This window comes from Toxotes jaculatrix, chromosome 21 (assembly GCF_017976425.1).
Source record: "Toxotes jaculatrix isolate fToxJac2 chromosome 21, fToxJac2.pri, whole genome shotgun sequence".
Taxonomy (NCBI): Eukaryota; Metazoa; Chordata; class Actinopteri; family Toxotidae; genus Toxotes; species Toxotes jaculatrix.
Genome location: NC_054414.1, coordinates 5,533,860 through 5,560,740, shown reverse-complemented (window position 1 = coordinate 5,560,740; position 26,881 = coordinate 5,533,860). Strand labels below are relative to the sequence as shown.

Sequence of the window (26,881 nt, the reverse complement as noted above, 5' to 3'; positions counted from 1 at the left end):
GATTGGACTGATTAGCTGGGAGGTCTCAGAGTCTGTCTGCAGTTTGTTTGTCGAATCTCTGCACCCTCTTCTTTTTTCCAGCTGCGTCATTGTACGCAGAGTAATGCAGGATAACAACATGGCAGTCTGGGAGGTTTTGCCAACTTCCTAATGCAACCTTACTACAAAAGGTAACTAAAATGGAAACAAAGGGCAGCACAACACAAAGCAGCACAATTAGTTATTGTTCTCTGACGCCCTCAGCTCTGGTGCTGAAGGTTACTTAATTTGGTGAAAGGGAAAGCATTTCTCGTTTAGTACATGTTTACTTGACCTCATGACCTCAAGAATGCAAAGGGGAAAGTTCATATCATCACTACCCACTCCTTGCTGTGCTTAGCTTGGTGCTTCCTTGTGGGGAGTGATGATGTCTGAGTCCGGACATATGCTGCATTCAGATATTAGTCCATTGCACATAAATGCAGCTTCACCACATTTTTAATGATCTATTTAAGAACAGACTCTTTCTTTACATTCAGTGCTGCTGTCCAGGCGGCCTTCGTCTAGACGTCTATACCTTCTGTATGCATTTGTGTTGATGTAAAAGTAAAAAGTACAGCAGCTCAAAGAAAATTTACTGAATAAGAGTTAATTACTTAAGATCCTTACATAGAACTTTCATAAGATCAGAGTTGATACTCAAATCTTTACTAACAACATAAATGAGTCTGTTCTCATAAATTTTCACACACTGCAACTTTCTGAGTGCACAAAAGTGCACTTAGTTATTTAACAAAATCCCTGAATAAACTATAAATAAGCCACTGATTTTTATGGGCCAGCAGACTGCTCTGCTGTTGCTGCTTTTTAAAAGGTCATTTCATTTTCGTTCTCTCTAAACAGCATCTCCACAGTGAGTCACTGATGTTTCCTTTTTTTTTTTTTTTTTATATTTCTGTTTGACATTGACAGCTCAGGCACATTCATATGTGTGCTGTATAGTCCATATGATGTGTGATAGAAGACATTTTAAAAAAACAACCTGAATGACCTTTTGCATGTGTGAGCGCGAGAACCACAATTATTTTCAAATGAGTAGTCGGCGGTGTCTTACAGGCAGATGGCTAACACGTTAAACACAGTGGTAGGCGGACATTTCGCTGTGTAATAATGATAACTGATGACCACATCATTTCAGTCTGATATTGGAAAGGTAATTGAACGGTCACACTGTCGCTTGGTATAAATTGGTAAGACTGTTTTTTTTTTTTCCCTAGTGTTTTCCTCTTTGCCCCCACAGCAGGGTGGACGCAGCATGAACTATGATTGAGCTCCCTACGCTTTAGTCCACTCTTCTGCCCAGTGGCTGTTTGATTAGCTGTTAATTAAACTCAAATCTGATTTAAGGCTACTGCTGCTTTTAATGTGACAGAGAGGAAAAATATAGATGATGTGACGTGTGCATTTTGGACTGACATACTGCTGACACGTACAGTATTATTATTATTATTATTACCTCGGGAAGCCAGTGAAATCATGTCATTCCCAGTTCAGTTGTCAATGTGAAGCCTTGTACTGTGAAACCCAGCATTTAAAATGGAATAACACTTAATGTATTGACTGCCCAGCAGGGCTAAATGACTGTTTCCATGCCACTGATGTGGTTTGCCTATGAAAGGAAAGACTAACAATTCCTTCTACACCTGCTGAAGTTTCCTTCTGTCAAAACCCACTCTGTGGCTATGTTTTACAGTGGGCAGTTTAAATGCTTTATTGCAAAAATTTCAATGAACTAAGCAACTACTGTTAGCAGAGTTGAAATGAAATGTTATATGTTATATAAAATTGGGAAATGGGAATATAGAATGGGTAAAAACCACCAGTGAACCAGCAGCTCCTTCCACTTTGCAAATCCACAGCATCACTAATAAAGAACCGCTAATCTGGGTGACAAATACAATATAATTCCTGTAGCTGCTTCACAGTAAAAGCCCACTGGTTCAAACAATGGGAAACGGCAGCAGAAAATGTTCACTCAGCTTGAGCAGCAAATTGACACCAGTCCTAAAACAATTCCAGTATAGTTATAGGAAAACTATAGGTCAACACTGAAGTATGGAGAGAAGAACTTTAAACAGGTGCTTTCTCTAGCATGGATCAGCACATTTGTCCCTTGCTGTGAGGTCACACAGTGGAAACACATGTAATTTCCACTCTGCTCGACACAGTACAATTAAAACCACCAACAGACAAGCTGACCGACTGACCAGAAGACGAATTACCTTACAGGTTCACTCACTGTCGTGCTGATAAATTGTCTGTCTAACTGACATACATACAGGGTACACTGACTGATTCACCGCCGTGCTGATTATCTGACAGACAGCTGCAGATTTCTGGGCTGTTTGACAGACATGCAGAGGATACAGAGTTATTTTTATCTGCTCAACACACAGCAGTGAGGGCTTTATTGAGTCAATTTTTTAATTATCTGGCTGTTTTTAATTGGCGCCTCTGCTACCAACGGGAAGCCTAATGAGTTGGGAGGGGTGGGAAGTGTTCAACATAAAAATGTTATACTTCCACTTTTTAGAAATATGTTGTTTCAAAATGTTTTGAAACAGACTAACAGGCCTTCTGTTTTACATCTAGAACAGGCCTTGTGTGTCTTTTAAAACTAGTAATTAACATTTTAAATGTTTACTTACATATTAAGGAATGTCTCCTGTTTATCTGTCATATCTGCTCCTTTATATCTACAGTGGAAATGGTAATGTTTACGATTTCTTGGAAAATGTTTATTCTAAAATACAACCAACAACAGTCTACAGCCGTGGAAGAGTGGAAGATAATCTTTTTTTATTTTGTGTATTTCAAGTGTATCTGTAGTAGAAAGGACATTTCAGGCATCTACCCTTCTCTGACTATTAAAAAGAACTAAACTAAACTTTACCAAGGATTAAAGGGAATTAATGGGAGTAGTTAGTCAGTTAAGCTTTTGAGTGTAAACTGGAGAAGGCCTGACTGCTGTGGCTGAAACACATGCAGCCACTTAGTTGTGAGCTGACTCTAACACTGTGCACAGACAGGAGAGCTTGGATGTAGGCCGATAGATGTGTAGGTCACAGGTGTCACCACCTTTTATCCAGTGGAAGCTCCTGATCTGTTTTCCATATTGAGGGAATTTTTCTTGTAGCAAAAGTTAATACCAAATACTGTAATCTCACAATTTCACATTCTTAAATGTAGAAAAAGAGCAGATGTATGGCTTTGACTGGTGTGAGTCCTTCAGTATACTACATACTATACCAGTATCCCTGTTGTGTTAACATAAGCAATCACAAATTACAGATAAAATTACAAACGCATGCATCAGTGAAGACACTTCCCACAGAAAGTTTTCGTGTTTCCAGAAACTACATCAGCAGTGACTTGTCATCAGTCGTTAGAGTACATCCAGCATTCAGTAAATCACACCCACCGACCACCTGCCCACATCTCCATCCACCAGACCCCCTTTCCCATCTCTTTTCCAATCCAAATCCCAGCAGTGTGCCTTGCCAGACCACCTTACTTAACAGACAGCCCAGCGGTCGCTCTTTGTGTCTGACGTGGAGGAGCGACACGCCGCATCACATTACACTTCCTACTCTTTTTGGACAAAGGGAGAACACCATAAGGCACAGACCTCGTAACCCAGTTTTCTCTTATTAACCCCAAACCTAGTTTTGATTTGGGAGCCATTTTTGTTTCCAGGATGTATACTGCATTCAGACGGCAACCCACAGGTGTGGTAATGCTGACACACAAAGCTGCATCTGCCCCTGTGCCTGTGTGTGTTCTGTTATGATTAGCAGCTCTAGAAATCCTTTCAGCACTACAGCAACATAACTTTTGTACTCTTGTGGCGTATTGAATCTGTGGAGCACGACAGCCTTAACACAAGTAATTTATAGAACTCTAAAGTGTTAAATTAACAGTGTAAAGGGGCCAGACATAAATAGGCTTAACAGTGGTACAATAAAAAATTAGTTATGGCACATTGACATGTGACAAAAAAGGAACTTTTAATTACATATACTAATTACATATTTAAGCTGGTATATTTCTTCTTAATGGGGTGCTTACAATATACTTTTACATTCCAATAGTTAAAACCATTTTTAAAGCGTTTACATGCAAACATTCTGCAATTTTCCATCACTGTATCTCATGTACATCTAGAATATTTTTGTCTTCCTTGAGGCAATATATATATGATGTGTTTGCCAACAGAAGACACACACAGACTTTAAAAACCATGAATTTGGCATTTGCAAGGGTGTTCAGAGGACGGGATGTGGGATTATCTCTGACTGCCATTTCTTACTCACTGGAGCCAGAAATCCAAATTTGGTCAAAGCAGAGGAAGCCTGTGTCGAGCCTGGAGAATCGCCCTTGGAGGTAGTGGTGTTACGGTGATGTTGTAAGAAGCATTGCTGCTGAGAAAGACCATTTTGAAATGCATGTACTTGAAGTCTGTGTAATTTGTAAGCTGTGTGTGGCCTGGAGCCAGCAGTCAAGACTGTCCACAAATCAGCAGCGTGACACTGAATCTGCTGTTGTCACAAGTTACCTGCAGCTTTTTTACTGCTGCCATTCATTGCAAACTTCAAATCTTCTTCTAAAATAGGCCAAACTTATTCTAGGACACACACTACAACCTATTGCCCCATTCACTTGAGTTCCTGCATCTTACAGTGGACAGAAACATCTAGAGGCTTACTTTTAGATGATGTTTTTTTTTCCTTTTTCGAGCAAGCCCTTCTTTCAGCTGCAAATGGCTGCATGTTACCATAATGCATTGAAACTATAGGCAAAGGAACTTTGATCAAAACAAAAAAAAGTGGTGATATTGGTCTCTCAGCAGCGAGAGCCTTCTTCTCATTGCATTCCTCCGTCTCAGTGATGCTGCCAACGTTATGTGCATGGGCGGCATTTCTGTGTATGAACAGCCACTTTAAGCAATTAGGGCACAGAAGTGAGAAAGCAGAGGAGAACAGAAGAGAGGGTAATGAGAGGTAGATTGTAATTGTAAGAAACAGCATATGAAAGGGAAGGATAGTTGCATGTATCCAGGTTTCCATAGACTTCTGAGCTAGCTAGCTAGTGGGGATATATGGTGACTTCAGAATGTATTTATACCACTTCACTTTTTTAATACACAAGTTATTGTGTTGTAGATTTCATTTTTGCCCGTTAATCTACATCCAGTGAGTCATGATGACAAAGTGAACACCTGTTTTCAGTAAATTTTCAGCTGTATTGGAGGTGGATTTAAGTTTATTTGGCACATTTCAAGTGGTAATTCTCTGAACTCCGAACAAATCGGAACTCAAGCAGTAAATGCTTTAGAGTTTGAAGCAGCTTATTCCATCTTGGCATTAATTTATCCTTCGTGTCAGCACTCTGAAGGTTACGCCTTTTCATACATCAACAAACCCACCTGAGCACCTTTTAAAGCAGACACTTGCCCTTTCAGAAATTCTTTTTCCAAACACCTTAGGGTGACACAGTGGAAACGGATTGAAAATGCTTTTTCTGTATGACCACACTTATACAATGCATGGCCCTCACCTCGTCTGTCAGCACGGGTTACAGCTGAGAGTGACGTCAGGGAAAGTTAAAAGCACTCCCACTAACAAGCACTCTCTTTCTCTCTGTACCCACAGACACACACACTCATTCAGCTGATGCATTAGAAGCGATGGGGGAGAGTTGGCTTGAGGTTTTCAAAAGACATAAAAAAAAAATGCTTGATGGTGTCTGCAGTGATTGATGACTTTGTGGGCTACCAAAAGTGTGAAGCATAGAGACTAACTTCCTGATTGGGTTGTTTCCCCCCACCCCAGTTACAATCGTCACACTTCAAGTTGAGATAACGCAGTGTAGTTTGGCTTTGAACTGCAAAAGGTGAACCCAGTGAGCGAGTCAGTGAATGAGTGCAATTCCCTTAATGAGCCTGAAGAACAAAATAAATATGTGACTATACTCTCCGGTGTTATTAAAGATAACTTCAAGGTGGACTCAATAAAACCGTTTCTATGCAGTGATATCACAGTGATATCTCAGTCAGTTGGTCCCACAGCGATGACATTCAAGCCTGATGAAATGTGGAGAAATATAGTTTATTTGCACACTGGTGGCCCATTATTAAATTTAAATCTCCAAAAGGCCACAAGGTGATAATATATCCTTATAATCATAGCTTGTTTCCTCAAACAAATAAAGCCAGATTATGATTGTCTTCTTTCCTCAGTGACAAATGTACATTGCTTCTATAGCCCACATCCCTTTTGCTGCTTCACATAAGTGTTGCTACAATAAAATCTTTTACTTTAAACTGGGTAGATATAATTAGATACAACTTAATTTGCAGTGAAATAGAGCGTGACACTTTGTGATGTATGTCAGTGTCTGATGAAAGTAAGTCAGTAGCACTGTTTTCTATTGGAATTCAGTTTTCCATTACTACTCATCTATATTTTTTTATTATTTATTTTTTATTATTTCTTTCTTTATCATCTTTTATCTGTCTGTTCTTCCCCTTTTCTGCTCAGTCCCTGTTGTGTGGAGGACGAGTCCTTGCTGTTACCACTTGAATCCACAGCAAAGGCCTCTTGCAGTCTAGCGCTAACTGGAACCTGCTCAAGGTCCAGAACATGTAGAGGTTACAGGCTGGTTAAATAAAGATTGTTATGGTTGTTTTTTTTTTATTTCTGCAGTATGACAGTGGCAATGAAGGCCCAGGCCAGGTGGGAACTGATGGACAATATCAGTGTCTTCTACACTGGGGCAGCTCTCATGGTGCTGGGCACTCTACTGGTGGTCAGCAGCTTCCTCGCTCTGGGATTCACTGGAACTTTCCTAGGTGGGTATCAAAGAAAAATTAAAAGGGGCTTTAAAGGAGAGATTTATCAAGCTCACATGCCTTGGTCTGGTTTCTCAGCTTAGTTTCATCAATCTGCCTTTTCAAATCTGTGAAATTAATGCAGAGCAATACTAAATGGACTCTAATTATTTATTTTCCCTTTTTTATAACGATAGCCAAACACAGATCGCTAATTCTTTTTTTACACTGCCATATAAACACAGTCGCTCAGACATTTTCTCTAAAAACAAATTTTAAGTCAGTATCCATGACCCCATGAGACATTATGAACTTGAATCTAAGGTGGTCAGAAGGTTACAGGTTAACAATAAAAGTCTGTCTTAAATAGCACTTTATATAATGCGTGTGTGTTTATATAAAATTTAGCTGATGATCTTGCCCAGAGCAACTTTCCATCTGTGAGGTATTAGACTCACTTAATTTCTAATCAACACTAGAGGGAACTAATTAAACTAAAGGTGCAACATACACAGCCTCAGGCTGACCAAAGCTAGAATATTTCTTTCTGAATTATTTTTTGTTAAATTATTTAGTGCACTGTGTGCACCTACATTATAACAGAATGCGTTGTTACTTAGGTATTTCGATCTTCAGGGTAAAAGACACGCAGACATATGCTGCATCCTAACAAGGACATGTAAGTTCACTTACATGGGGAAAGACACGTGAACTCATTTGAGCCAATTGACACAGCCATGCTCATTTCCATGCATGGACAGGAAGACTTCTGTGTCCTCACATACAGCTGAGACAAACATGTTTCTTTTCCGCACTTGTGCTGTTGAGTACGTCCAGGCATCGATCCAAATGACCATGAGTATGATATCGCCATCATGACAATTTGGCGAGCGCCGGTATCTAGTTTCTAGGTCAGTCACTCGTGTGAGTCATCTCCACGATCCAGACTTTGTGTCTCAGCTCCTGCACCATCTTCACTGTACTGAAATGCCCCTCAGTCCATCACTTTGTCTCCACCCATCCCCAAATGTGACAGCAGAGAGGCAGCTGGAGCAGCAGAAGGTGACAGGACTTGGCAGGAGTTGGTGTGTACATGTATGAACAGGAGTCTACTTGATATGCAGATTGAGCAAACCAATTACAAGAGGCTGTTGGTGTGTTTCGTTCTCTAAAGTCTTTAAAGCTCAAACGTGAACAAAGTTTTTCTTCAAGGATGACAGTGCAGCTAATGAGTAGCAGCAGAAACCAGGCCTTGTCTGCCAGTAGACAGATAGTATCCTAGGGGACATGGAACACAGATGGGGCGGGCAGGAAACAGACACTAACGGACTTCAGGACTTTGTGTCCAAGTTTGCCTTAACTTTCAAGGCCTCATTGATGGCATTGCCCTAGTTGAATGAATTTAATTGTCCTGCCTCTAATTAGTATTTGATGGTTCTTTGAAAAACAATGGAGTGCAAAACAAACTACAAGTTCTCTGCTTCTGAGCAAAAATGTTTGTTGGAACAACCAGTAAACATATGTTTGAACAGCGTTTACGCATGATCCTCCTCTCAGTGCTACAGAGGAGGAAAGAGAAGTTATGATTGAATTAAATAATGGTAAATACCTCAGCTGTGGGCTGAGATCATTCACCATATTCCTCTGACACACTGGGGCGCCTTAAAACCAACACCGGATGACTTTTGCTTTCTCATTAGTCAATTCCAATATGATGGTTTAGGAGTTATTTAACATATTTATTTACTTGTATTGTTTTGCTGTGTGGGTCTTTGTATGTAGGGGGCCTTTATACTACACCACAGTTTATCAGCCCTGTGTTTTCTTGGGCACCCACAAACATACACACACACACACACACACACACGGTGGGGGGATATAGCCTGTGGGTGTGTGTTGTAATTTGATGTTTCTTATTTGTTCTATATTAATCCCTTTGAGTCACTGTGACCTGATGATTCAAACTGATGGCACAGGGGCAGAAACAAAGATCCAAACACAATCAGATTACCCTTGGTCTTAATGTGACAGCCAGGTGGCCCGGGATCCATCCCCCAATCACAACCCACGGATCACAGACCCACTTCTCTAACCTCACCACAGTGCTATCTCTGCTCTCCAGCATATCCAGGTTGCCCATTTTCATAACCACAATGAAACAACAGTGACGCAGGAACTTTAAAAAAACAGAGTTTTGTTATGCTTAGTTTTCAGGTCTGAATGGGTTACCGGTAGCCACTTTGGAGGTCAAAAATGAGGTTAGCATATTGTTCTGAAGGCCAGTTACAGCTGGTTTTCTATTCGAAACCAAAAGCATTTGTTTATATAATCCCTTTTTATCCCAGCCCTACCTGTGGTGTTTAAATGAGCATACATAATGAAAATTGTTATATAACTTGGGCATTAACAGCCTCTCTTCAACAGAAAACAGGGCCAGCAGCAACACATGTGCAATTCAGGAGGTCAGTTTTACCTACTGGGAGCCTGTATGTGCATGCGAGTGTGTGTGTGTGTGTGTGTGTGTGTGTGTGTGTGTGTGTGTGTGTGGGTGGGTGGGTGGGTGGGTGTATGACGGAGGCATAAGGGAAGTATTTGAATGTTCATGTCCTCATAAGTAAAATGGGTCAGATTGTGTGTCTGTGTGTGCACAACATCTGGGGAACTTATTACATAGCGAGCCATAGTAAGTGCTCAGGTTACAGTAAGCAGTGTCCTAGTTCATCTGCCACCAACATTGTTATAGGCTAAACACCCCCCCCCCTCCACCTGCACAAATCAGGAAACACACACTCTTGACATCCAGTGCTTGTTTGCCACAAGCTTGTGGTATCAAAAACATGGTTAAACTGAACTTAAAATTCATTTTGTGTGGGGGGGGGGGTGCCTTTTATCAGCATCTGCTATACAGTGTGACACATTGATGTATTATAAGAACTGGCTACTGACCTCTAACAGGCCTCTAAGGGCCAGGCCTATTGAGAGAAAAGTGCTCTCTGAGAGTATAACACAATAAGGTTAGCTTCCACCTTTCATGGCCCTCTGCACACGCATATTAACGTTATACAAATATTTGAAACCTTCTTGGTTTAAAATGTTCATAATACAGACAGTAATAAGTCACTTTGCAGTTTGTGTGCAGTTTCTCTTACAATTTCATTTTCAATTTGCAATAAAGTGCAGACCTAGTGAATAAATCATAACATACATGAAGGATGTGACTTGAAAGTCCACTGAACACGCCTCAAATGAATACATAAAACCACATTTCCGTTATCTTTTCACCATTTGAGGTTTGACTGGTGCTCTTTTAATCGCATCATCTTAATGCGCCCTCTCAGCCTCCAACAGTTCAACTGGAAAATAGCACTGCCAGCTTTTTATCTCAACAAACCCACTCCACATATTCATATAACTGTAGTGGAAGGAAACACAAAGTAGTTTGCATTTTCTTTCACCAGATTTCATTTTCATGGCAACAGGGAAACATTGGCAGCAAGGCACAGTGGCGGCACTGTGTCCGTGTTCTCCTGGTACATTGTGGTGTTTTCCCAGTTTTCCCATGAGGTCATATCTATGCCATCATTTTGTTGACATCAGTAACAGCCAGGTGATGGTTAACAAGGTTGTGCGGTGCCAAAGTCATGTTCCCTCACAGTGCACCCTCAGTCTGACTTCAGCGTCTGCCGCTGTTTTGTCAGAAACATGTCAAAAATGATTGTAGAATGACAAGCGAGCTAAAATCTGTCTGGTCTGAGTATGAAACAAGGCATCATGGTCGATGATAAAGTGGAAACCATGGCAACAGAGTGAAACAGTCTGCCAAGTTTGGCACTGAATCCCAGTCCACCTGAACTGGTTGATAAACTGGAGCCTGGAGGCAGATTTGGAACAGTTACACCTCCGGAGATGTTCCCTGCTCCTTGCTAAGTGCATGCTGGGATAGACTCCAGCCTCATTCAGCACCGAACGGGAAAATATGGTGTAAAAATGACCAGATTTTAGTTATGAAATGCAGTGTTTGTGTCAAATAGAGCCAAAAGTCTCTCATCTGAACCTGTTATATGGTTAACCTGCTCTGTGTGTGTGTGTCTGTGTGTATTTTTCAGGTGATTACTTTGGCATCCTGATGGATGAGAAGGTGACAGGCTTCCCCTTTAACATCATAGAGAACCCGATGTACTGGGGCAGCACTGCCAACTACCTCGGCCTGGCACTCATGTAAGTGTCTATGTGTGTGTGTCTGTGTCTAGAGGGGAGAAGAGGTCACTTTCATGAGTGTATCTTTGGTCAGCAACAGCGTAATTTAAATTTATTTAGTTGAATTTTTCATTATGAACCATTATTTGAGGAATTGTTAACATATAAAGTTGACAAATTTAATGACAAACGACTTGCGGCCTGGCTGGCAAAGTGCTGATGCGCGTCAGGTAGCGTTCTAAATAAAGTGAAGGCACGTAGAAGCGCCATAGATGAACAAGCTGCGTACTGCGAATGGAAAATGTTGTTTCCAAGTCGCAAATCATTTCTCTCTTGGAAAAACGTGGGGAGGTAAAAACTTTTACGTGTGCCTTGTCTCTATGACAACTGTGACTGCATCGCTCGGAGCCCGGCGTGTGTAGTTGCTAGGCGAGCGCTCCAGGGTTGATGAGCCCAGCCACCAATAAAAGCTATTAGCCTGCATTCATCCTCACACAGAGCTACGTGGACTCCATTCCTAATTACACTTTTTCTATTCTTCTTTTTTTTCGTTGTGAATAATTTTGCCCCATTTTCTCTCTGCTTTTAATGTAATTCACTTTCAGCTCTGGGTCTTTTGTGCATCTCTCTCATCTGTGTCCCTTCAGTTACCTCCATATTTCTCTCCCTCTCCGTTGTTCAGTCATTTGAGATGCAGCAGCCTCCACTTGTTCTGCTTCGTCTTCACTCTTCATCCTCTTGTCTCTGTTCTGTTGCTGTCTTGAGAATCGACAGTAAAACAAATAAAACAGGTCTGTGGTTTAACTTAAATATAGTAAACTGAGGCAGATGCCCTTGTTTGTGTGTCTCTCTCTTCTGCAGTCAGCTTGTATGGGGACAGGGCAGATTTCTACAGTGTTTAATGATTAAAAACAACCATGCCACTCTGTGTTTTTAGATTCATGTATTATTTGTTTCCTTAAAGCCTTAATATCATTTTGAATGTACCCCCGGTGTGAAACACTAGCAAAGGCTTTTTTGAATTTTGATGAAACAGTGTTACTCGGGAGCTTTCGACCAAATTGTATCACAGAGTTTGCTCATGGAGCAGTTCTCTGTAGGACCTCTTGCCCATGTTGACTTAAAGCAGCTATAAGCAGTTTTTTCATATTAACCTTGGATCACGTGACTACTTGATTGTGAAGTGAAGTGATGAATCCTCAGGGTCTCAGTCTAATCAAGTTGGGTAGAAGGAGACATCACAGATGACCATCGTACTGAACTCCTGTCATGTATCAGTCAGACACTGTTCATTTAGATGTTTTGCCTGAAATGGAAATAAACCAAATCAGACAAGGATGCAACGCATTTGTTCTGATGAGGGAGGGATTTTAGGAAAAACAGTAGTAGTCTTTTCATCCAGTTGGCTGCAGAATGTTTTGTTGTTTCTGTTAGGGTCTGTTCGGGTGAACACTGAAGACCTCTACCTCTTTGCCAACAGATGGATACTTTCTCTCATCTGTTAATAGTATCTTCTTCAAATACCCTTACTGTGACGTAACAACCCTAAAACCCTCAAGCACATTCTTCACAGTGACTGAGAGCACTTAAGTGATCCTGAAGGATCTCCTCAGACACATCCTCAGACACACACACACAGAACACACACACACACACACACACACACACACACACACACAGACAGACACACACACACACACACACACACACAGAGAACACACACAACACACTCCTTGTGGTTCGAACTGAAGAGAAAAACTCCTCACAGATACCCACCCACACCTGTCACACTCCTCAAAGCCCCTTTCTGTGCCAGACATTTTCTCCCACGCATTAGGCCACTTACTGGTCTCTGTGTGTGACCTGAACAGGAGATTAGGGGACGTACATTAGCAGATGCACTTAGACTAATACACGAGCACGAGCTGGACTCGTGCTGCTAAATAAATAAGACGGGAGCTAAAATTGTGACATGATGCCGTTTCTTGTTGTGGTTATGTATCATGTGTTATTGGACTGTGACCGTGCACAACAGGAAAACAAGGCACCTTGTGGACTTTTTGACCACTGTTAGTTCTATGGAGCAGTTTTTCACACTGGTACACTGACAAACAGATGGCTGTCATGCACCCCCCCCCAAAAAAAAGAAGGCAGAGAAGAAGACATGAAGTAAACAATGCAGGTTATGAAATGACCAACAAAATGCACTGAAAATGGTGAGAGAAGTTAATTCAGCCTGTTTGCCAGAGCTAAAGGACACACACTGCTTTGTGGTGGTTACACCTTTAAGCATGAATTTATCTCACATCAATAAACAGCATTATTTATTGATGCCAGTGTTAATTGGTCGCTCCGGTGGATTTCCATTAAATTTGGTACATGTTAATGTTGCCCTCAGGATGAATTGTAAAAGTTGTTTATGTTAATCTTCGGACTTTTCCTTTAATGTCATGATCAGATCTGAATTTTAACCTGCAATAACTGTTGTTTGTTTGTTTGTTTGTTTGTTCTGGAATCATGTTTTTGGCCAACTGGTGAATATAAGGCCAGTACTCCTTCACTGTTCTACGTTCACCACCTAGTTTCTGACTGTGTCTGTCTGCTGTTTGGTGCTGTGTATGTAGTATACAGTGGGTTTTTAGAGCTTTTTTTCGCTGCCTGCTGGGGCTGCAAACAGCACTATGAGAGTGGTGAGAGTGAACCAAAATAGTAAAGTAGTGGGCTGGACAGCTGAACAATGACCTGAAACTCACTAACAAGCTCTGAAAAGCTGAGAGCATTTCTAACTAGATACCTGAATATTTAATCTAACATGTGATAACTGGAAACAGTGGTAAACATTAACACTTGCTAGATAGCAGATTTTCAGCATTATAGTATTGAAAGTTTTAAGAAGTTACAAGATTTCAGGGTTGATTTAGTGATATCAGTTTTAATAATACAGTCCAGTTTTAACAATGAAAACTACCATGTAAATAAGCCATCAAAGAATCCAAATACAACGGAATCGCTCTTGTAGAAACATCCCTGGCATAAATAGAGCTGGGGATTGATGCAGTGGCAGCCTCTAGGATTGTAAGTTCAATCAGCAGTGCCGCCAATTCAAAAACGAGCTCTTGAGCTATTTCAACTATTTGCCCCGGTCTGCTCTTTTTTATTCTCACACTTTGAGAATACCCCCGCTAGCTCACAGTGGGGCACTTCATCTGTTTTATCACCATAACATTTTGCAGAGTGATGCACGGCATGGTGAATGTTGCCCTTCAGTCATATCATGGACCATTATCATGTGTTGAGTTTTTTGGGATGGAGCCATGTCTTTGAGCGAGAGAAAACAATGGCGCTTTGACGCTTTTTTTTAAAGGTCACTCTCTGCTCCAGGCAAAATCACATCGTTCCACTCCCAGCTCTGCACTACCCTGCTGCTATTCATCTGTGGCTGATACTACAGAGCATACACAGTATGTGGAGAGTTCAATATTAGACTCACTAAAACAGTAGAACGTATCCAGTGTTAATTTTATTAATGAAAACTGTGACGAAAAAATATTAATTGACAACCTATTTTTCACAATAAAAACAAGAGTAAAACCAAATAAACAGTAACCTTTACAAACAAGAACTATGATGAAATGTTTTGGGTTTTTTGCCAAAGAATTAACAACTAAAGAAGAATGTGAAAGAACAGAACAGAAGGTGATTTCTCGGCTTGGCTTGTTGTGTTAATATTAATAAGAAAAGTTGCAAAGTTATATGTCTCAGCAGTCGTCATCTGACATTACCTGTTATTGGGAGAAACAGATTTATAAACTAAACTCATCCACAGTCCACTGAGAATTAGACAATGAGCGGAAACAAAAACACTGAGACGAATTACAAAAACATTCAGGCAGCACATCAACAATTAGGGAAAAAAGTAAGCTAATGTTACTATGGAGGTAAGGTTACCATTAATTTCAGTCGGCTATCGTTAGTGTTACAACAGGATTAACCTCTGTGGTCTAACTGGATGCCAACTGGAGCCTCAAAAGGCACTGAACACATACAAAATGTATGATAAGAATGAGACTAATATGATGAAAACTAAAATGTCTAGTTTTTATTGACTATATCTAACAAAGATCAAATGATTAAAAGTCGATAAAAAATTAGACTTTAAGACTAAAGCTAAATCAAAACCAGGCATGAAAATGAACACTTCTTCTGCTTCTGCTTTTGGCACATTTTAGAGTTCATTTTAAAAACGTACTTTCTGTCTCTAAAGCCCCACAGAGCTGTGCTGCACATCTCGGCCATGACCGTCAGATGTGATTATCAGACCCTTCATACGCCTCAGGCTCTTCTGGCTGTTTGAACAGTTAAATTCAGCTTTATTTTACTGCTGTTGTTGTTGTTTCTTTTTTTGGAAGGTTCCAGCAGCTTCACCAACCCACAGACTCACTGAAGGTTTCACTCTTGTTTTAGTGAATACAGTTGTCTTACAGACACACAAATACACCCATCCTTAAAATTCCGGGTTCCAGGTTTGTGAAAGATCTGATGGGTTACAAATACTGCAGGATCAAATTTCCACTTGGGAAATTTTTTCAGATTTCATAACAATATAACGCATTGTACGCAGTTCCTTCTAAATACGTTTCATGCTAAAATGGCAGCTTCCAGTTCAGCTATTCTATCATCAAATATATTTTCAGAATAAATATGACCAAAGCTGAGTACGAAATTCACAAATGAAAACTGTATATGCTGTTCAGCAAGTGGCTTAATGCAGACATGCTGGATAAAGTCAGAGTTCAGAGCAGCATTCAACAGGTGGAGCTTCGAGTCCAGAGGATCAGCCATTCCTCAAACAGCTGAAATGAAAGGCCATAGCCATGTAATCACTGTAATCACTCACAAATATTGAAACTGATAAGATCATTAATTATCATAATTTTTCCAAGGAAAATTATATATTCCACTATTGACACCATTCACTATTGTGTCACTAATTAATCACCTGTCATTCACACATCCAAGGTGATGCCCAGGGAGAAGCAGTGGTCCATATTTGGAGCTTTCTGCATTTAACAGGATCCAACACCACAGTAAATACATATATATATTTAAAAAAAAAAAAAAAGATTTCTCTTATGTATACACATTAATAGTTTCAATTTGTCCATGCTTCTACTTTTTTTTTTTTTAATTCATTTTCTGGAAACTTTAAAACCCACATTAAAACTCTGACATCTCAGATTCACCTCTGTCTCGGCATCCGTCTGCAACACCTCCACACGTCCCTCTAACCTTCCATCTAACTGCATGGCTTCACCCTGCATTTATTCTCTGTCTGAGGACTTTAAGTGCTTTTTAGTCAAATGCAAAGACTTGTGTAAATTTCTCAGTCATTAAGACCGACTCAGTGGATGGCTCTGCTGTGAGCGTCCCTGCCCTAAACCCCCTTTTCTTACATATTTAACGCCACAGTATATGTCAGCGTTTTCATAATAAATTGGAAGTTGCCGTCATCTCCCAGCTATACGTTATAGCATAGAGAATGTTATCTGCTCCCCATGGGCCTCATTTGGTCAAAGGTTACTCCAATTACTATTGGAATAAATTATACAGAATTCTAGCCTGAGTTGAAGTTTCTTGCTAAACATGACACATGCTCTTTATGTTCTCCTGTGCGCTCTAATCAGCCTCGGAGGTGGGTATGTGGATGCATTCAGATTTTTGACCCAGCCCATCTCTTCCACTCCACCCCCCAGTGTAATCCATATAAGAAGCTCACAGGTTTTGTATGTGGAGCTGTAATCTGCAAAGAAATGAAAGCTGTCAAACAAATGTCATGGAATAAAAAAAAATACACATATACGGAAAAACACTGAAGTAAATGAACTTAGTTGATTATTCTCACAAATATCAGAAAGGGGCAATAGTGTGGTCATTCCAGAGTTCCCCGCACCATCATTATCTCTGTCCAGCCTCTGTGGATCTATACTCTGTCCACACAATGAAGACCTCAGGTTTTCTGTTTTCATTCTGTTTGTTCATTTCTGTGTCTCATTTTCATTCAGTGCACCTTAGGGCTGTCACATTTTGACTCCCACTTTGTCCAGTTGAATTCAGAATACTAAATATTTTTCCTCCACGTTTGAACGAATGTTCAAATGTCTGATAAAAAGTGACAGCTCTGGTACACGTGAGGGCAGATGGAGCAGCAGTGAGCTTAATTTAATCAGGGAAGCTCATTGAGATCAAGATTTTGATTTTGCAAGAGAGACCTGAGAACAAATTACATATCCCCAGGATCACAACAAGACAGTTCTTCCACTGCGGAACAACCATCCCACAAACACAGACACACACACATACACATAGCCACACTAATTAAAACAGCCACAAATGTTATTAAAATGTATCAGCTAGTTAAGCTTTAAAGTCTCTCAGATGAATGAGTGTCTCTAATTTCAAGCTGTGCTGCAGCTTATTCCAGTAGTGAGGAACATAGTACTGGAAACCAGTCTTCCCCAGTTCAGAGTTGGCATGAGGAACTTTTAAGGCCAGTCTCTCCTGTGATTTGTGGATGTGAGCCCAGCCCAGTTACATCTCTGATTATGTGACATGTCTGTGAGAAAATGTGCCTTTATGTATGAAATGAAGGCAATTTTATGATGCTGGAGAGTTTGACGTTGGGTGTAGTTACATTATTAGACATGTCACATGATGTAATGAAATGATCTTTAAAAGCTTCAACCGAGTCACTTTTATTAACAGTGGTTAATTAATTTCTGGTGGGATATTACATTAGCATTGGCAGCTGTTTAGTTACCAGTCTAGAAGAAATATTGCAAGTTCAGACTTCATTCCTGAGGGCAGACTGGATGCTAGAGTGACTCACTCTTGCCTCTTGAGGTATGAAATAGTGTAATGGGACGGGACCGTCCTGGGCGAGCTGGTTAACATGCGTACTGCAGAGAGCAGGTCAGTTATTATCCGAGTCTTGTTAAGAAGAGCACAGACAGCAGTGCATCAGAGCACACTCTGCACCTACTTCACATGCATCCTGTCAGGTGTCTGACAGCTAGGAAGAATGTGAGTGTTCATGTATAAGGAGAGTGTGAGTTTGAACGCATGCTATTAACCTAGTTTCAGTCGGGGGAACTTTCCTCGCTCAGTCTGAAATATACCAGAATGCGGTAATGGAGAGGAATATGTTCAGGTTTGTTGCATCAAGCAGAAATGTGATTATTTCAGATGTGATTTGGTATCCATTTGCCAAATCACATTTGCATAATCTGTAGTTGCAGCCCTACATTTGGCTAATATCAGAAAATTACTATCATGAACATCTTGACCCTGATTTCAGACATACTATCCAGTCCCACATACATTATCATATACATTAGTCTTTTGCTGCACTTCTGCCTTGAGCATCACCTGTGAATGTGAACGTGTATGAGTATCTGAATCAGGTTGAGCACTATTGAACAAACTCAACCAAAGCAATTTATCAAGAGAACAGCAGAGACGAACATATGACCTACATATTCCAGGAGATCATGTAATGAAGGTTTTGCCTTAGGTGGGCATGACATACTTGCAAATGTCGTCAGTATTCAACAGCGCTACATGTCAGTCTCATCCTTTTCATTTTACGTGGCGTTTTCTTTGACTACATGTGAACATTGAACCTTCCAGGTGTCCAACAGGTACAAGATGGAATTTTATTTTACACTTACTTTTATTCTTAATCAAAAAGGGCATTAACTCTTGGCATCATACTGCTATTTAAAAAAAAAAAAAAAAAAAAGGTCAGCTCTCACAGACTGAGCAAATGAATAGTAATTCTTTTCCCCATCTGCTTTATGTCTTTGTCCAGACACTGAGTTTTCCATGCTGCCAGCATATGAACGACTGCAGCCCTGTTCATACAGACAGCACATACGGAAACAGACAGCACATACGGATTCATGTGCATATTCATATGCACAGACACAGATTTCCATGCAGATTTAGATAACAGCATGCAGACCGGGAACTACAGACATGTGCGAGCTAGAATTTTCCAGAATGGAAAATAATGTCACTATTCTAATATCAGCGTTCATTTAATCAGAATCTGGCACCACACTGACAGATGTTCTCTCTGTGGTTCTTGTGATTGTATCAAAAGATTTGTGTCAAGAAATACTCGGACAACGTCTCGGACAAGCTGAATCAGAAGAAGAACAAAAGAAAAAGCTGGCATTCGGTTCTAGTTCAGGGGAGCACTGCCGTACTCGGATAAATGGGGATAATGTTTCAGTCTGGCACAAGCAAGTCAGCCGACAGCCTGTCCAGGTTGGGTTTTGTCATAATTAATTATGACAGTTTGTAATATGGGTCAGCAGTAAATATAGATTACTGCACAACATCTACTGACTCATTATCATGTCAGATTTGTGTGTCACAATCAGTGGGCCTCACTGAAGGCAGGCCTGCATGTCAGGTTTGAAGTCGGCGAAAGCTGTGAGTCGAAAGTAATCGCAGCTGTTGCTAAACAGACACGGGAGTCTAAAGTCACGGACACAGAGCTGCTCAAAGACGCAACAGTTTTGTTCCCATCTTTCTGCCATCAGCATACACTATACAAAGGACTGAATGGAGGACTATATACACTGGATAAAAGTGTCAACTGTTATAGAAAAAGATGTGTAGGAGGGAACATCCAGCACAGTAACCTGAGGAAAGCAGTGCTGTTAAAGGAACTCTTTTATAGGCGAAATGGAAAAACTGACCAAATTCAAATCCTTAAAATGATTCAGGGACCAGGAATGCAAACAGTAAATATCAGCTTTGGTGTCAGAATCAAAAAAAACAAGGCGATATTTCTCCAAATTCCAAGAAGAAATACTGACCCCGACTTTGAAATCTGTGGTACAGAGAGCTCCCGGTGTGTTCCCATGCTGCAGCTCCTATTTCGTGTGGCTCCCTTGATCTCCCAAAAGGTGTATGTAATACACTTTTCATTTCTTTTAAGGCAGTTAAAAGAAATGAAAGAAGTCATTGTTGGAAACTTCACATCTTGACCTGGTTTTTGTGTTCTGCAGGTAGCAAAGCAAAATATAGCCACTGCATTCTAACTGTGAACAAAAAGTCTGTGTGATTTTACATAAGGCTATTACAATTTTAGAGTAACGAAATAATTTTCTACTAAATTTAATCTAAACATACATACATAAACATACAACACATACATCAGAGGGTGTAGTAACGCGGTGTGGGCAGGAAAGGCCAGGGCATCTGGGGACCATGAATTTCTCTGTTCCATGGTACATCATCCAGCAGTTATATGTTAAGATATTTCAGTCTGGACCAAAATATCCTGCTGTCTCCATTACTGTCTGCTTAACTAGGTCAGGGTGGACAGTTTTGTAAGTGTCTTGTTTTGTCTCATGTTGTGTAGATGCCCCACAACGTGCTGCTGCTCTGACAGACTTGATTATGCTTCTTTCTTTACCTTAATGTAAGCTAAAGGAGTATACTGCAATGATAAGCTTCAAAAGCTGGTTTGGGAAGAAATTAAACCACCTCCCATAGAATGTATATGGAACATGTGGTATGTATCTACAGTGATTTCAGATAAAAGCTCTTCATTACTCACACTGCTACACAACACAAGAGGGCTTTTAGTCCAGAACTCGCAGTTTGTTTTTTTTACTTAATAACGCCCACTGCATTACCTCCATCATGCAAGTCTGTGTGTGCTTCTGTATGAAAGTGTTTTTTGTTGGGTTTTTTTTGCCTTGATAAAATAAATCTATGTCACTGTGTCACATTTTCATCAGGTATAAGTAGGTCAGTATGTTGTGTGTGTTTATTTTTCTCCACAAGTATGAACTGCAAGGTAAAACATTTTTATCCTCAGTTTTCAAAATTGGTCTTTTTTAAGATTCTTTATTTTCTTATAATATATTTGACTTATTTATCACTAACTATATTATCAAACAAGTGCTTCGTTAAAATAATCCACTTTCACTCCTCTTTGGTCTTCTCCGGCTTTCAGAAGGTTAATAATTTGATTCAATCCATATGAAATTCACTCTGGATGTGCATTTTATTCACTGTAACATTATGAAAATGTGAAAAAAAACATGTAGGGACACAAAGATACTGATTTTTAATTTGAATCCAAGTTCTGCTGCCTTTGTTCTGTCGCCACCTCTTTATGTATTTCTCTACCTCTCTTTGCGCCCCGTCATTACACACTTCACATCTGTCTGAGACAGAATGACTGGTCTGAAGTGGGTTCTCCAGTGTGAAGTGGTCTACACATCCAGTGCATACTGTGCTCTCCACAAAACATATAACCTAACCAATCTGCCTTCATCTGTCCTTTGTTTCCCTCTCTCTCTCTCTCTCTCTCTCTCTCTCTCTCTCTCTCTCCAGTGGTGCCAGTCCTGTTGGACTTGTCCTGACTGCCATAGTAGCCGTGGCTTACAAGGTGGCTTTGAGGTTCGAGGGGTAAGTCTTTCTTTGTCTCACATCCTGTTTACATTACGTCAATAAAATGTGTTTGGTGAAATCGCTTGTGTTCAGGTGAGAATACACATTCAAGCATAGTCAGGGTCACTATAGAGGCAACTTCCGCACACTGCTTACTGACATAGTTACACATAGTTACAGAAGCATACATACAACACATAAAGTGCATACAGCGCTCCTTGTATCCGTTCACACTTGACTTTTTTTATGTCGGTTAGCTGTCAGATCAGCCCAAGATGAATGAAGTGACTGAGCGTAACAATAAATATCTGTTCTACTGTAGCTACTTAATTGTAAAATGAGAGCTCATCCATTTATAGTCCTGTTGTGGCCTAGACACAGTCGGTATGCAGGTCATCTGTCTTCATAGATAAATGGGGACGTGTCAGCCAAGCAGCAGTTAATAATTGTCCTACCACCTAGGTAGGACAATGACACACCGCTCTCCTCCCACCCCCTCTTCCTCCTCACCTGTATTTTCTTCTCAGACCTCATCTCCATTTATACAACATTCTGAAAAAGTTGAGATAGACAAGAGGTGGTCTGATCTTTTTTTATTCCCCCCAAATTAAAAACCTCATTGATCAGTTTTTTTTTCTCCATCACGTCCTCCTCCTCCTCCTGCTCATCCATGACAATTACGAAAAAAGACCTGAAAAACAAAAGATGAGTGACCTACTTCTGGACATCTGTCGACTCAGACACATGCAGACGTACAGAAATATACGAACATGCTGCCACTACATAAGCCAGTCACAAAATGAGGCAGAGCTCGTCTTGGAGACAGCTGGTATTTGCACTTACTCATCAAGTCTATTGTATGCGTGTGTTCACGTGTGTTTGTGTGTTGTATGCACGTTTGTATGTACGTGTTTAACTGTGCAGATGTCCTTTGCATTACATGTGTGAGGAACCTGTCACACATCAGCAAAACAGCTCATGATTCAACAATAATAATAATAATAATAAGACTGAGTAAAATAATGATAACACAACAAAATGTTCAGTGAATAGTAGCTATGGTGGAAATTGGAAAACTGATTAGGTCCCAAGTTGGTTGACCTACATTTATAACGTACTGTATTTAAACTGCAATACAGACACACACAGTCACAGGGAAATTTGTGTTTACCAATCCGAATACCAGTCAGTAAATTACACCTGCTGTGTCCCTTTCATCCTTCCTCATGTGGTGTATTTTGTTTGTTTCATTCACATCTTCTCACCCATATTTCTGCTGCTATATAAATTACCCAGCGTTTGCAGGAAAAGATCCAGCCGCCTTTGTCTAGCAGCGTCTTTCAGAGTGAAATGAAAAAAAAAAGTAGCATTATGAAAAAAAGAGGTTGGCTTTAGCAGTGTCAGAAGCATGCTTTTCTGAAAATGCCCCTGATTAATACAAGCTGTGAACGCACAGGTGTGCGGTTCACTGCGGTGATTTTCAGCAGTGCTGATGCACGGCTGTGCCATTTAGCCCAAACCTGTGAATTGAAGGAAAGGCAGGTGCCAGATCTTACCACACACTGTCACTGGGAAAAGATTCATGCACTATATTTATCTTTTGCCTCTGGCAAAGATTCAGAATGATCTCATTTAGTTAAACTATGTGAAGATGGCAAGGTGCCCAGTTGGAAATTACCTCACACAGTGACTGGAATGGGTAAAAGCACCGGAGGGATAAATGCAGGAACTAGGCAGTGAATGGAAATAGGTGTCGGGTGATAGCAGACAATGCCTCCCAGCTTTTTTATCACATAATCCCCTATGATATAAAGTGAGATGCTGTGCTGAAAGCTGACGCCAACTAATGATTTTTACACCCTTCCCATGTGCTGTTAAATCCCTAGATTACACTGAAAGGCTGCAAACAGGGCTGCTTCTGGCCACGTCGGTGCCTTGAGGCTTGACATCCTCAAGAGCCTTTGTGAGGACTCATCCTTTCATATCCTGCTCCAGTAATATTTGGGATGTGAAATGGAACATAAGGCACCACGTGTCCTGATCCATTTTGATGATTAGTTCTGCATGCTTTAATTCTACAACACACTTGTACTACAATCAGCTAATCAATTTTGAGAAAATGTAACCTGCATCAGAGCTTTTCTTTGATGTCTTCTTCTGTAGTGTTTTGTATAATAGAGATGGAGGATGTCAGCTTGGATCAGTTGTTGCAGAAATGTCTGCACAGGATTTAGACAGTCTCTCTTCAATATTATCCAAATATTAGAAATGTCAGCCCTCAGCAGTATTTTAGAGCTGGTAAACATTGCTGACATAGATGCAGAATGACTCACATCGCTCTCTGATGTTTACAGTCTTAGTATTAATTGTAAGTGCCGTCTGCAGCTTATTGGCTTTGTGGTTTAATCGCTCTCTCGCAGCACTGCGTGCTAAGTGCTTTATCCAAGTGCAGTTAGGCGTTTCCAGCAGCTGTCATTGACAAGAAAACATCAAGCAGTTAGCGTACTGCTGACTGACGGCAGGGAAGCTTGTTAGCTTGAGGAGCTTTATTTCCACTCTTCCTCTTTATTGAATGAAATACGGTGCAATCCTGAGAATAAAAGTGCCAGGGGTCATGTCCCAGCTGGCGACTGTGTTATCAGTTAGCTTGCCAGCTAAAGTAGTTCATCACCTGCTTTCAGTAGTAGTTTGGGTGTGTGAAATCATTAGCACACAATTTCTTCCTCCTCTTGGTGGCAAATACAGCACTAAGTTTGCATCAGGGAGCAGTGATAAACTCCAGACCAGGATCCTGTATCCAAATACAAGCTTTAGATTCCTGTCATGATATGATGTTCCTACAAAATATGCAGAACTCTAACTTGCATCCTTCAGTCTCCTGCACACTTTCCAAACGTGTCTAGTGATTCAAGGATATGGTGTCCCCCCCCCCCCCCCCCCCTCCCTCCACCCCACCCCACCCCACCCCTCTTGACAACAGCTCAACAACAGCTCCAGGGCTCCTGTCAATTACTTTCTCTTTCAGGGCTGTTATTTTCCAATTTCCCTCAATTACAGCCAAGGAACAGAGCTAATGTTTGCTGGTACAGCTGCTGGTTTGATAAGGGGGTCAGTGGTGCAAAACTGCGTGTGCAGTCGAGTGTAAAGAGCGGAGGAACATGCGGAGACATCTTCCTATCATACACACACATGCATACTCAAGCTCCCTCACGGTTCAACACACACACAGCGCGCTCCTGGCACGGAGTGGTACGGCGATCCAGTCTCTGATTTATTGTCCCATTATATGTTTGTTCTGCCGTATTTGCAGTCCATTCACTGAACAGATCTATCGGGAGAGGAATCAGCACCGCAAGCATGAATAATCGCCTCCCAGACGCTTCCTGCTCCTGGTTTGGCCGAGGATTCCCGTCCTGTCATGTGGACAGACAGATGCACTGAACGACAGACAGACTTTCCGGAGGCCTTGATTGCTAGTCCACCTTTAGTGTGGATGGGAAGGAAACATTTACACTGCATCTCCATGTGTCCCTCTTCTAATTCAGTTTAAGCTCTTCTAATGAAGCTACATGGAGCCATATTTCTCTCTTTATTGCAACCAAAAAATGCTCTGTGGCCCAAGAAGCAGTTTCAGCCATTGACCACCTCATTGTTTTATGACTTTTTAAGGTTTTATATTTGTAAAACTTTCCCCAAGCTCAGAAAAGTGAGTTTTATTTCCATGGTGTCATCACAAAGTAAAGTCTATAGCAGCAAACTGTTCCACAAAGGGTCATGTGGCTGCAGAATTTTGTTCCAACCAATCAAGAGCACACAGTTTGGCCAATCAACTGTCTGAAAACTGAGACCAGGTGATTAAATGAGTCAAGTATTGCGTGCTGCTGCTTGGTTGGAACAAAAACCTGCAGCCACACGGCCCTTTGTGGAACAGTTTGGACACCTCTGGTCTATAGGCTTAGCAGGAACATATGGGACCTGCAGGCATTGTTAGTTTTGATACAACGTTGTGTAAACAGCTTCATTCGGCAAGATACTGATATTAGCAAAGACTGAAAACACATTTCCAAAAATGGTTTTTCACTAGTTCATCACTGCCACAAGTTCTCAGTTGATTGCAATTGCCCCAGTTCTGATAAAAAGCCTACACAATGATTGTGCTTGATTTAATGGTGCAAATGTTTGTGAAGTGACATCATCCTGGATCAGCTGGTGTATGTAAAAATTTCACGGTGTCCATGTAACAACAGATTTCATGTAATATATGTTATTCAATCCTTTTCACTGTACTCCCTGAATATGACATGAATCCTTTTAATTGACATTGACAGCTATACCAGTGATAGATTTATACTGTACCTATGCATTGATGGAATATTTTTTTTATGTAATACAAGGATGAGTCATGGTGCACAGCAATGGTCTCTTTGTATCTCAAGAAATCAAGACGACTAATGGAGGCACTTAAGGCAGCACTTTGCATGTCTGCTTCTTTGAGGCAGATGTGGGGGAAGGCATAATGCATGATTATTCTTCTCTTGCACGACTTGGGAAAATTCGGACAGTCCTGTTTCTCTGTGATTGCAGCAAGTAGTACTGAACTATAAGAACAAAACACTAATGCACCTCTCGTTATAATACAGTTGATTGGTTTGTGATTAATTAGCTACTGCTTACTTAATGGCTTCTATCTAGCTGTGTTCTATCTGATCCAGGAAAATTGGTCTTTTTTAATTTTCACTTTAAAATTATGAACTAAAAAGTTTGACTTTATATTCATTTTAGGGATTAACTACAAAAATTACTAGTTATTGTATGAGGTATTTAGTTTTTTTTTTTTTTTTTTTTTTTTACTGTTTAGGTTTTTGATAGCAAGAACATGAGACCTGAGAATTTGGTTGTTTGGCTACATCCAATGAGGCTTAAATTAGCCATGCTAGCAGCATAACTTCAGGGATGGCAGTGTCAGTGTGTCAGTCAGTCTGTCTGTCTGTCAGTCCACCACTTTGATCCAGACTGAAATATCTCAGCAGCTATGGATTAGGTTACCATGACTTTTTGTAAAAAAATATTGGTAGTCCCCAGAGGTTGCATCCTACTGACTTTGAGGATTCTGGAGACTGAAATTAGACAGTTTCAGATATCCAGTAATGATATATAAGCTGGTGCTAACTTTATATATATATATACACTATATTACCGAGTATTCACTCACCGATGAAATCATTGAATTCAGGTGTTCCAATAGTGTGTGTGTGTGTGTGTGTGTGTGTATTTATAATTGTTTGAGCACTCTGGTGGACAGACTAAATAATTGTTGCTGTTGAACATGTTTAACATTTCAGC

General features: G+C 40.6%; 1 protein-coding gene across 1 annotated transcript in view; it reads left to right on the top strand.

The window, feature by feature from the left end:
* The window catches only part of pemt (phosphatidylethanolamine N-methyltransferase), a 46,136-nt gene extending 19,653 nt beyond the window's left edge, over positions 1-26,483 (top strand). Inside the window, exons 4-7 of the mRNA XM_041029419.1 lie at positions 6,744-6,889; positions 10,975-11,086; positions 21,482-21,556; positions 24,849-26,483. Of these exons, the coding sequence (XP_040885353.1) occupies positions 6,744-6,889; positions 10,975-11,086; positions 21,482-21,556; positions 24,849-24,903 (388 nt within the window). The 3' untranslated portion in view covers positions 24,904-26,483. The remainder of the gene's footprint in view (positions 1-6,743; positions 6,890-10,974; positions 11,087-21,481; positions 21,557-24,848) is intronic.
* The last annotated feature ends 398 nt before the right edge of the window (positions 26,484-26,881 follow it).